Source organism: Garra rufa, chromosome 4, assembly GCF_049309525.1.
Source record: "Garra rufa chromosome 4, GarRuf1.0, whole genome shotgun sequence".
NCBI lineage: Eukaryota > Metazoa > Chordata > Actinopteri > Cypriniformes > Cyprinidae > Garra > Garra rufa.
In genome coordinates, this window is record NC_133364.1 from 21,272,273 (window position 1) to 21,284,624 (window position 12,352).

The window sequence follows — 12,352 nt, forward strand, 5'->3', positions numbered from 1 at the left end:
AAGTTTAAATATTCATTAGGATAATATATTTTTTTTTTAATCATTTAAAAAAAAATATTTAAAAAAAATTAGTGGGGTGTTCTATTAATGTTCTTTTAAAATAAATAATAATAAACATTACCAAAAGGTTGCTATGGAAGCCTGTTTCCAATATTTAATAAAAAACAATGAAGTAATTGCGAGTTTTTAAACATATTCTGAGTATAAAAGTCACAATTGCAAAATATATATTCGCAATTCTGAGAAAAAATTCACAAATGTGAGATATAAACTCACAATTCTAAAAAAAAGACCCAATTGTGAGATATAAACTGAATTTTGAGAAATAAAGTCAATTATCTAGCAATACTGAGAAAAAAACGTCACAATGGCGAGATGAACTCGCAATTCTGAGAAAAAATTCACAAATGTGAGATATACACTCGCAATTCTAAAAAAAGGCATAATTGCGAGATATAAACTCCATTTTGAGAAATAAAGTCAATTATCTAGCAATTCTGAGAAAACAAATCACAATTGCAAAATATATTCGCAATTCTGAGCAAAAAATTCACAAATGTGAGATATAAACTCACAATTCTAAAAAAAAGACCCAATTGTGAGATATAAACTGAATTTTGAGAAATAAAGTCAATTATCTAGCAATACTGAGAAAAAAACGTCACAATGGCGAGATGAACTCGCAATTCTGAGAAAAAATTCACAAATGTGAGATATACACTCGCAATTCTAAAAAAAAAAGACCCAATTGTGAGATATAAACTGAATTTTGAGAAATAAAATCAATTATCTAGCAACACTGAGAAAAAAAACGTCACAATGGCGAGATGAACTCGCAATTCTGAGAAAAATTCACAAATGTGAGATATAAACTCACAATTCTAAAAAAAGGCACAATTGTGAGATATAAACTGAATTTTGAGAAATAAAGTCAATTATCTAGCAATACTGAGAAAAAACGTCACAATGGCGAGATGAACTCGCAATTCTGAGAAAAAATTCACAAATGTGAGATATACACTCGCAATTCTAAAAAAAAAAGACCCAATTGTGAGATATAAACTGAATTTTGAGAAATAAAATCAATTATCTAGCAACACTGAGAAAAAAAACGTCACAATGGCGAGATGAACTCGCAATTCTGAGAAAAATTCACAAATGTGAGATATAAACTCACAATTCTAAAAAAAGGCACAATTGTGAGATATAAACTGAATTTTGAGAAATAAAGTCAATTATCTAGCAATACTGAGAAAAAACGTCACAATGGCGAGATGAACTCGCAATTCTGAGAAAAAATTCACAAATGTGAGATATAAACTCGCAATTCTATAAAAAGGCACAATTGTGAGATATAAACTGAATTTTGAGAAATAAAGTCAATTATCTAGCAATTCTGAGAAAAAAACGTCACAATTGCGAGATATAAACTCAATTTTGAGAAATAGTCAATTATCTAGCAATTCTGAGAAAAAATTCACAAATGTGAGATATAAACTCAAAAAGAAAAAAAAAGTCTGCACTGCAAGATATAAACTCGCAGTTCTGAGAAACAGTCACAATTATCTCGCAATTCTGAGAAATAAAGCCACAATTGCAAGATATAAATCCGTAATTCTGAAAAAAGGTCACAATTGCGATATATAAACTTGCAATTCTGAAAAAAAGTCACAATTGCGAGATATAAATTCAAAATTCTGAGAAAAAGACAGCATATCAAGATATAGACTCACAATTCTGAGAAATAGTCACAATTATCTTGCAATTCTGAGAAATAAAGCCACAATTGCGAGATATAAACTCGTAATTCTGAGAAAAAAGTCACAATCATGAGATATAAACTCACAATTTTGAAAAATAGTCACAATTATCTCGCAATTCTGAGAAACAAAGTTTCAGTTACGAGATATAAATTCGCATTTCTGGGAAAAAAGTCACAATTTTAAAATATCAACTCACAATTCTAAGAAATAAAGTCACAGTTATCTTGCAATTCTGAGAAATAAAGTCACAATTATGAGATATAAACTAACAATTCTGAAAAATAGTAACAATTATCTCGCAATTCTGACAAATAGTTTAAATTACGAGATAAACTTGCAATTCTGACAAATAGTCACAATTACAGTATCTTGCAATTCTGAGAAATAAAATCACAATTGCAAGATATAAATTCGCAATTCTAAAAAAAGTCACAATTGCGAGATATAGACTCGCAGTTATGAAAAAGTCACAGTTATCTTGCAATTCTAACAAATAAAGTTACAACTGCGATATAAATTCACAATTCTGACAAATAAAGTCACAATTATCTTGCAATTCTAAGAAAAAAAAACACAATTGCGAGATATAAACAATTCTGAGAAAAAAAAGTCACAGTTGCAAGATACAAACTCACAATTCTGAGAAAAAAAGTAACAATTGCGAGATATAAATTTGAATTCTGGGAAATGAAGTCACAATTGCGAGACATAAACACAATTCTGAGAAAAAAGTCACAATTGTGAGTTTATATGTTGCAGTTCTCATTTAAATTCTCAGAATTGTGGCTTTATTTCTCAGAATTGTGAATTCTGAGTGTTTTTCTTGCAATTGCAAGTTTGTATCACGCAATTCTGAGAAAAAAGGTCAGAACTGCAAGTTTATATATCGCAACTCTGAGAAAAAGTCAGAATTGTGAGTTTGTATCATAAAATTCTCAGAAAAAAAAGTCAGAATTGTGAGATATAAAAGTTCAGTAGCGGAAACATGCTTCCATAGGTTGCAGGGTGCAACCATCTAATAAAAACACAGCAAATCAAGCTTATTTAAAAGAAAGTATATGAGACTTTACTTTACCATATCATTCCATCCTATATTTTATCAGTCATTCATTTACTGCAATTAATTTTATTTTAAAGTGACCATCTCTAATAGAATATTAAATCTAATTGTGACTATGTATTTCCAACAGTTTTTTCTCTCTGTGTGTTTTGACACAGTTTTGTACCTAATCTTTGTGCATTTACAAAATGAAGTTTTGGTGCTCTCTCTTTCCCAGAACTGATGCATGTTGCTTTAGGTGTGTGTGTGTTTGTGTGTTTGTCTCTTCTCCCAGGGTTGTTCTCCTCACAGTGTGAGGGCGCTGTCAGGACTAGCATTAGTGGGGCGTTAACAAGCAAGCTCACTATCTGACATACAGTTGCCTTGGAGACATAGGAGTGGATCATCACCGGCTGCCGCCACCTGTCCTACTTGCTTGCTAATCATGTGGCAGACACTCTTTTTAGGTTATAGACCACTAATCGCTGAGACATACGCGTATACAGCTCAGCCCTGCATAGGATCAAACCTTTGACCTCACAGACTGCGTCTTTAACACGGTTCTATCTGCATCCCATCAATAATTAAAAGAAAACCTCTCTGTCTGTCACCACTAGCACAACGATTGTGTCCATAACAAATGCTTGAAAAGAAGCACCTGCTGTGACAGCTCCAGGCAGAATGGACTTACAAAAGCGCCCACACATTTGTTTGATTTACAGTATACTCTATGAGCAGGAGTGTAACATCCTAACTATGAAAAACAAACCATGGTAATACATTGTTTTAAGCATGTAAATTAGAACTGTCCAATAACGATTTTCATATTATGGTCAATATTAAAATTCAGTGCTATTTGTGGCTATGCAAATTTATTTTGTCTTCTGAGAAACATGTAAGTATCTTCTGTAGCTTCCGAAGGGCAGTTCTAAATGAAAAAAGTATGATATTTAGGCAAAATAAGACAAATGTACACATCTTCATTCTGTTCAAAAGTTTTCACCCCCTGGCTCTTAATGCATTTTTTTTCCCCTTCTGGAGCATCAGTGAGCGTTTGAACCTTCTGCAATAGTAGCATAAGTCCCTCAGTTGTCCTCAGTGTGCAAAGATTGTTGAAAAGGGTTCAAATACACAAAAATGCTGAAAAACCAAAGAATTTGTAAGACCTAAAGAATTTTTCTGAAGAACAGCGGGCAGTTTCAACTGTTCAGGAAAAACAAGGGACACATGAAAAACAATCACTAAACCAAAAAAAAAAAAAAAACCACAGATGTGGATAATTCAGGTAACAACACAGTATTAAGAATCAAGCATATGTAAAGTTTTGAATGGGGACGGGGTCATTATTATAAATTTAACTATTATTTTGTCTTTTAGATATGTAAATGTATTTTATGAAATATCTTATTCAGGTCAGTACTAAATAAAAAATATGATCCCATTTTTTATGATCCCTCTTATTTTGGTAAAATAATTAACATTTTGCAGAGTCTGTAAGGTGTACGTAAACTTTTGACCTCAACTCTATATATGTCTCAATTTCTCAACATCGTTTAAATATTCAAATTGAAACCAATGAATAAACATGTTTTGAAACTTTTCGGGTTGAAGCTTGTTTGTTAAAAGCATTTTAAATAGTGAATCTCCCTCCAGTCTGATTCGAAAATGAAATATTGCTGCGTTACAAATTTTGATGACTCATTCAGACAATACTTGACTGACAAATCTATAACCAGACAACCAGACATCACATCCATTTCTCTGCAAATTAGAATTGATATTTCAGCCGTGGGAACCTGAAATGCATCAATACAACAGACGCAAGGTCTGAGACCAGGACGCCGGCATTTTCTCACCCAATTGATTATCCCACCATCTAACTGAGGTCGATGACGTGTGTAAATGTGTCCGGTATCTGTTCTTATTTAATAAAGGACTGACTGAAAACATGCACAGGCAAGTTTCACAGCCTTATTTCTTCCACCTGTGTACGTGTGCGTTTCAGAGTGTTTATAAAATGTGAATGTATGAAGCATTACGTCAAGATCGTCCTTCCACTGGTGCTCCTTCTGCAGGCTCTCCGCAGCCGTCGCCAGTGCCTACAAACACAAGGAATGAGACGAAAGTGTTAAAGATGATCAATTGTGTTCCTTTTTACAATATGTAATATAAGTCTCAGGTGTCCCCAGAATGTGTCTGTGAAGTTTCAGCTCAAAATGCCCCACAGATCATTTATTATATCATTATAAATATGCCTATTTGAGTTTTCAGAATAGGGCTGTGTCTTTACAACTCGTACGTCAGATACTCAAGAGTTACAAAAATAGTTGGTTATGTCTGTGAAGGTAAACAGTTGGGAAAGAAATCTCATGTTTATATTAGATCTGTGTGGCAGCAGTGTAATATACAGTAAATAAATAAAAAAAATACTAAGTAATAGGGATGCACCGATCCGAATCGGCCGAGATTGCTTGCGCGTTTTGTCAGTAAAGCCGGTTCTGTAATAAGCGGTAAATGCCATCAGGTGCGTAATTTCACGTTGAGCCGTATATACTACACACAGCCGTTGTTTACCGACGAGCTGCGCAAATCAATGTTCATTATCAGTGTGAATGTGCGCAGCTCGTCAGTGAACAACGGCTGTGTGTAGTATACACGGCTCAACGTGAAATCACCCACCTGATGGCATTAACCGCTGATTACAGAACCGGCTTTACTGACAAAACGCTCAAGCAATCTCGGCCGATTCGGATCGGTGCATCCCTACTAAGTAAAACAACTGTTTTCAACATTGATAATACAGCTGAAAATTCAGTTTTGCATCACAGGAATAAATTACATTTTAAAATATATTCAAATAGAAAACAGTTAAAATTGTAATAATTTTTCACAATATTTCCAAAGAGCTATCTTTATATGCTTTATTGAAAAATCTTGCTGACCCCAACTTTTGCTATAGAGTATTTTGTACTGTCCATAAATCAACATCTTAAACCAGAAACAAACACAAAAATACATCAGTTGGACATTATTTAATCATCTATGTAAAATAAATTAGCTTCATTCTTCGATCCTCAGAAGCAAATCCAGACACTTTATAACAACTAAATAAATGTATTAACATGACAGAGTTCAGATATAATTGGCTAATTTATTTAGCATTCAGTCACCAACTGCTTTAAATGAGAAAACATTAGGCTTAGCTTTAAAGCTCATATCAAACTGAGAGAAAAGACACATTTTTCTCATGTTGACCTGCATTCAGCCTTTACTCCAGATTCTCTGCCTTTGAGGAAACCCTTCAGTGACGGCAAAATTAATTTAGATAACAGCGCAGGTCCGGTCCTGGTCTCCTCAACTGATTAGGTTAATAACAGTATAATGGCATCATTTTATAATCTGGTCTGTACTAGAAACTCACTGTACGCCTAATTTCCCTTGGGAAAGTTCACATCCCATTCCTGTAACTTGTCCCGGAGCCTTTTTCTTTATGTATCTTTATTTTTTTTATTTTTTATTTTTTTATTGGCCTTGAAATGAGATTGAAGATTAGCAGTTCATGAAGTCAAATTAATCTTGATAACCAGGGGACTAAAAGCAAATTAAAAAAATTCTCATTTGATGCTCGTCACCACAGATCACACTACTGTACATGAGGTGGAGAAGCTTTGATCGAATAAACAGTTGGTTTCTCATTTTGTGGAAGTTTATAATAAAAGCTGAAGCTTAATGGTTTTAGGGTTTAGAAGTCGTGGTGCAACTAACAAACATAAACGTAAAACAGGAAAAATAGCATAAAAAAGGAAATGATATAACAGAGATGAGCCCGGTTGCAAAAATCTCTTGTGGTACACTTTTATTTATTTATCTATTAGTGCTGTCAAATCGATTAATCACATCCAAAATAAAAGTTTGTTTTTATAATGTATGTGTGTACTGTACATTTATATGTATATCTAAATATATACATGTATACATGTATATATATTCCATGGAATGTCTGGATACTGGATTCTGATTGGCTGGCAGGTGTGCAGTAAAACCTTTTAATGCACAGGTAGTTCCAAGTCAGTTTAATCACCGTTCTATATTAATGCGCTGCTTTAATTGATGCACGCAAACGCAGAGAGAGAGAGAGAGTAAGGTCGGAGATTGCATTGTGCTATGCACATACATAAACTTCTTGTCAGCGCTTGCCCGCGATTCTTATTAAAATAGCCTAGATACTAAATCCCTACATTATATTCCTTAGCAACGAGGTGGTAAAACTGTTGTTTTTGAATGAATTCGTTGTTTGTAGAGAGAGACGCACAGCACGCAGGCAGGTACGCACATATACACAAACACAACTGTCATCTCTTTCTTTCTCTCTCGCCTTCACTCTCTCTCTCGGTCGATCGATAATTTACTGAAACAAATGCTATAATTCATTCAAATAAATGTGATCTTGCCAGAGTATTTTATCTCTGTGTCTGATTTGAAGCGGCAGAATGCTAGAGCTGTGTGTCATAACTGACGAAAATAACCGTCTTTTTTATCCATTCCGTCAAATTTTGCGCTGCAAAGATCAATCCTAGTTTTAACTTGTCTATAACTTGGCAAATGACCATGGAATAAGTGGGATAATCAACGGCTTGCCATGCATTAAAGGATTTTAAATGCACGACGTGGAGGCTAATAACCGCCTGACGCGAAGCGGAGGGTGGTTGCCTCTGCGAAGTGCATTTTAAAATCCTTTAATGCACGGCAAGCCGTTGATTATCCCACTTATTCCATGCATTAAAGGATTTTAAAATGCACTTTGCAGAGGCAACCACCCTCCGCTTCGCGTCAGGCGGTTATTAGCCTCCACGTCGTGCATTTAAAATCCTTTAATGCACGGCAAGCCGTTGATTATCCCACTTATTCCATGGTCATTTGCCAAGTTATTATCCCTTACATATTGATTATCCCTTACATATTATTAATCCCGTTGATTATCCCTTATATAAATACATAAATATACAGTAGACTGAGATATATTTTGTAAAAATTTAATTTTGCATCCGATTATTCATGATTAATCAATTTGAGCGCATATATACACACACAGATGTAAATATTTTTTAAATGTATACATGTATGTGTGTGTGTGTGTGTATTTATATATACACTACTATATATATTAGAGGTCGACCGATATTGGTTTTTACCGATACCGATAGCTAGGTTGGACCACACTGGCCGATACCGATTAATTAACCGATAGTTTTTGAAAATGGATACTGAACGGCAACTAAAATAGTGCTGTACTATTTTTAAAAAAAATACTAAACCATATTTTGTAAATGAATAAAAATATTAATAATTATTATATATTGATCATTAAAGTTATTTCATAGTTCATTAATGTTAACAAAATAAACTTAAAAATGTAACAATATTACAGTAAATGTTGAAATTAACAGACTCTAACAAGGAACAACACTTTTATTCTACAGCTTTCATCAATCTTAGTTGATGTTACAAATGGGCTCATTGTAAAGTGGTGTGAATCTTTACATTTTAACAATATGTAAAATTGCAGGTTTTATGCCTTTTGTTGATATTTGGAATCTCTGTCAGTAGGCCTACTGCCATCTTAAAATTAAGATTCAATTTAATTACGATTCAATATCAACTAAATATAACCATGCATCACATTCTCAGTTTTCAATATTACTGCACATGGCTACATTTTCATTTACATTTTACATCAAATTGATTTTTCCATTATATAAGCAGGCTACTTTTTTAAACAATTACTTATTTAAAATAAGTGTTCTTTTTTCTTTATCATTTGATTATTGCTGATGAGATCGTAGACAGTAGCTTCTTTAACAGGCTGCATTAAAACGAATGCACAAATCTATTTCGATATATCAAATGTTTTGTCCTGCTCTGAAAACATAACTGACTGTGTGTACTGTACATCAGTTTCGTATAAAACTATTCGAAAATGCAAGTGCATTTAACCGCATTCACAATCGAGCTTTTTATGGCGAACAAACCCAAAGCATAAGTGAAAGTCTGTCAGTGCGCGAGTTTTGTGCATCTAATAGTACTGCATTACAAACGGCAGAAATGAAGGCAAATGTAAAGTAAAAAACTGCGGTTGAAAGTTCACACTGTCAAACAATGCACATGTAGCTCACAGTGCAAATCCTGTGCAATGAAGCCCGCCGCGTCTCTAGCGCGCACATGTGCCATATGCGGGAAAAACGCACGCTCATTGAAGAGAGGATTGCGATGCATTGGAGAATCCTTTTTTTTAACCCACCCTTAATGAAACCGGACAAACGTGCAGCGCTGCGTTAACGGATAACTTGCAGGTATCAAACACACACTGGACACGTTGTGTAGTTAAAGCAGAAATCTAAAACAGTTTATTTAATCACCAAACGGGCAAATGTTTACTTCAAGAATGATAAAAAAAGCGGCAAAGGTTAGATTAAAGAACAGATCGAACGGAAAGAGAAAGTGCGATCTATATCGTTAATTGCAGCCATTTCAGAAACAATTTCTTTTCTGTTTTACATTTGTTTAAATATATATATATATTTTTTTTTTTTCAGTTTAATATGTTAATTACGAAAGAAGTTTGTGTAATTTCGTAAATGTCATAAAGGACGTGGTATGAATTGGACGGCAATACGCCGGGAGAATTGGAGAGGGTCAGACCACTGATCTATATAATGATAAATAATCTCTATTATAGATCAGTGGGTCAGACACAATTTTTGACCACTTTGTATGTTTTTATTTGTGGAAAATCCCTTCTTAAACGAATTTCGTTTTGTATAATTTTTATCTTAATTTTTAATAGATATTTTTGTTGATCAGTTATTAAAATAAAATAAGAACAGGAAAATGGCATTGTAAAATAAAGTGCGTAACTACCATGCTTCCGCTGCCTGACGAAAAGGCTAAAACATAAATTATAGCTCTATATGAAGCATACAGACATTATTAGAGCTACAGAAATAAAAAATTATTTTGCTTAAATGCACAATACTCAATCTTCCAGCCCAGAGTCAAGTCTTTATCAACATTAACAATGATTTGGGACAGATCTAGAAATGTAAAACTATGGCGCGCTGTGACTTGGCAGGATTCTGTCGGCTGAATGAACACAGTTTGCTTTCTCACGTCAGGTCTTTAAATCTGCAACTTTGCTGGCTAAGAATATGACCAGCTGGATATAAATCAATACAAATATATGGTAACAATCCTGAGATTAAACATTGGTCTGGGGCTTAACCTCTCATACTCTATGACAGCGGAGTGGAGCAGAGCTGAGCCGCTTCAACAAAGAACGCAACCCGGAAAAACTATCGGCAAGGATTTTTGCCGATAACCGATAGGTCGGCCAATCAACTATCGGTGCCGATTAATCGGCAAAACCGATACATCGGATATATATATATACACAAAACGCACATATTACATGCACAAACTTTTATTTTGAATGCGATTAATCGTGATTAATCGATTTTACAGCATACACACACACACACACACACACACACACACACACACGTAAATATTTACTAAATATATACATGTGTGTCTGTATTTATTTATAGATATAAATATACAGTACACACATACATTAAGTAGACAAACTTTTATTTGGGATTATTTTTGATTTATTGTGATTAATCGACTCTAAATAAATACTCCTAGCAAACGTAGTTATTCTTTATTACCAAACATACATTTTATTATAAACAGTCAACATTTAAATGTTTAATTTTAGCTTAATTATTACAGACATTACACAACCCAACAAAATGCCAGCGTTAAAAGAAAACCCCAAGTCTCCCTTTGCTAATTACAAATTGCCATTGTTGTGCCGTTCATGTGACCTTCGTTAGACTTTCTGATATGACTTGAAGGCAGCGATAAAACTTTTCCAATGAGCAGAAGAACATCAGCTTCCTATCACCGCTGCCAGAATAAATGATATCATAAGAGCATAAATGCCACTAAAGCTAATTAAAACCAACATACTGTAAGCACATCTTGCATAATAGTGAAACAGCTTTGAAGGCTTTTTATGCTGTAGGAAAAAAAAAACATAGTGAAATTTCAAAGTTTTGTGATGATAATCCACACAAAAGATCCATCAGAGTATCCCCATAATAATAAGACTAAAAATACAGCTTTTTAAAAATCATTCAATCCTCCAGGGGAAATAAACAAAGAAGTGTAATGCATGGCTAGATGATGAAACCTCTCCACCCACTTCAGACATCCCATAATAACCCACTGACCCCAGGGTCCACACACACTGATGAGCTGTTGCCATAACAACCCTGGGACTGGGATGTGTGTTTCTGTTAGTGCCAGCCCCTACTGGCACACAATCCAGGATAAGTAGTGCGTGTTTCTCAAGTGACATTGCAATCTGCATGGCAAAAGCCTTGATTTTCAGAGCACAGAGCCTGCATCATTCAAACACATCTCATCTCAGACTGATAAGGGTCATCACTAAAATTCACAGGGTCTAGAACAAATGTTTTTGTGGGTGGACCGTTCTTCCCAAGAGAAGGGTGATACTATAGAGCTGTAAGGGCCCATCAAAAGACTTCAGCAAGCATATAAGGGCAATAAATTATTGTAAATATTTGTAAATTTAAATACACATTTTAAATGTAAACATATTTATTGATTAATTGACTTATTAATTGATTAATTTATTCATTAATCTCTGTTTCTTACTTCAAATCTTTGAGCTATACAGTCTCTCTTCTGGATTATTTGAATTTTTATTTTTAAATAAAATAAACCTGAAACCTAAACTTAATATATTAGTTTAATTTTTTTGTCTCTGGTTGTTTTTGTTTTTGTTTTGATTGATTCATAAATTCAATTCAATTCAATTCAATATTTCATTACATTTCTCTCCATGTTATCTATAGGTACAAGGTGTCTCTCTTTTGGATTATCTGAAATATTTTTAATAAAACTTAACATGTTTGGAATATTCTTTTTCTTTGGGATTGTTTTTAATACACTAAACATTGAACTAATTGTTTAATTTTTCACATTTGTTTAATTCTATTAATTTGTTTATTTTTATTTTTTTATTTTTTCCTAATTAATTGATTTATTCATTCATTCATTCCATTTAATTTTATTTCATTTCATTTTCTTTAGATCTCAATGTATCTCTCTTTCGGATTATTTGAATGATTATTTTTTAAATAACCTAATATGTTTAGATTTTTTTTTGTTTAGATTTTTTTTTAAATTAATTAAACATGGAACTAATTGTTTCCTTTTGCTAATTGATTTAATTTTTACTAAGTTTTCTATTTTTTCTAATTGATTGATTGATTGATTCATTCATTCATTCATTCATTTCATTTCATTTCATTATATTCAGCTCTCAAGGTGTCTCTCTTTTAGATTATTTGAAGTATTATTTTTTTAATAAAACCTAATATGTTTGGATTTTTTTCCTTTTGTTTTTTTAATGAACTAAACAAGGAACTAATTATTTAATTTTTTAAATGTTTCAAATTTG

The 12,352-nt window shown here is 33.2% G+C and overlaps 1 protein-coding gene across 1 annotated transcript in view; it reads right to left on the reverse strand.

The window, feature by feature from the left end:
- The window catches only part of cacna2d1a (calcium channel, voltage-dependent, alpha 2/delta subunit 1a), a 150,021-nt gene that overhangs the window by 65,444 nt on the left and 72,225 nt on the right, over nucleotides 1-12,352 (reverse strand). Inside the window, exon 4 of the mRNA XM_073838849.1 lies at nucleotides 4,842-4,901. Within this exon, the coding sequence (XP_073694950.1) occupies nucleotides 4,842-4,901 (60 nt within the window). The remainder of the gene's footprint in view (nucleotides 1-4,841; nucleotides 4,902-12,352) is intronic.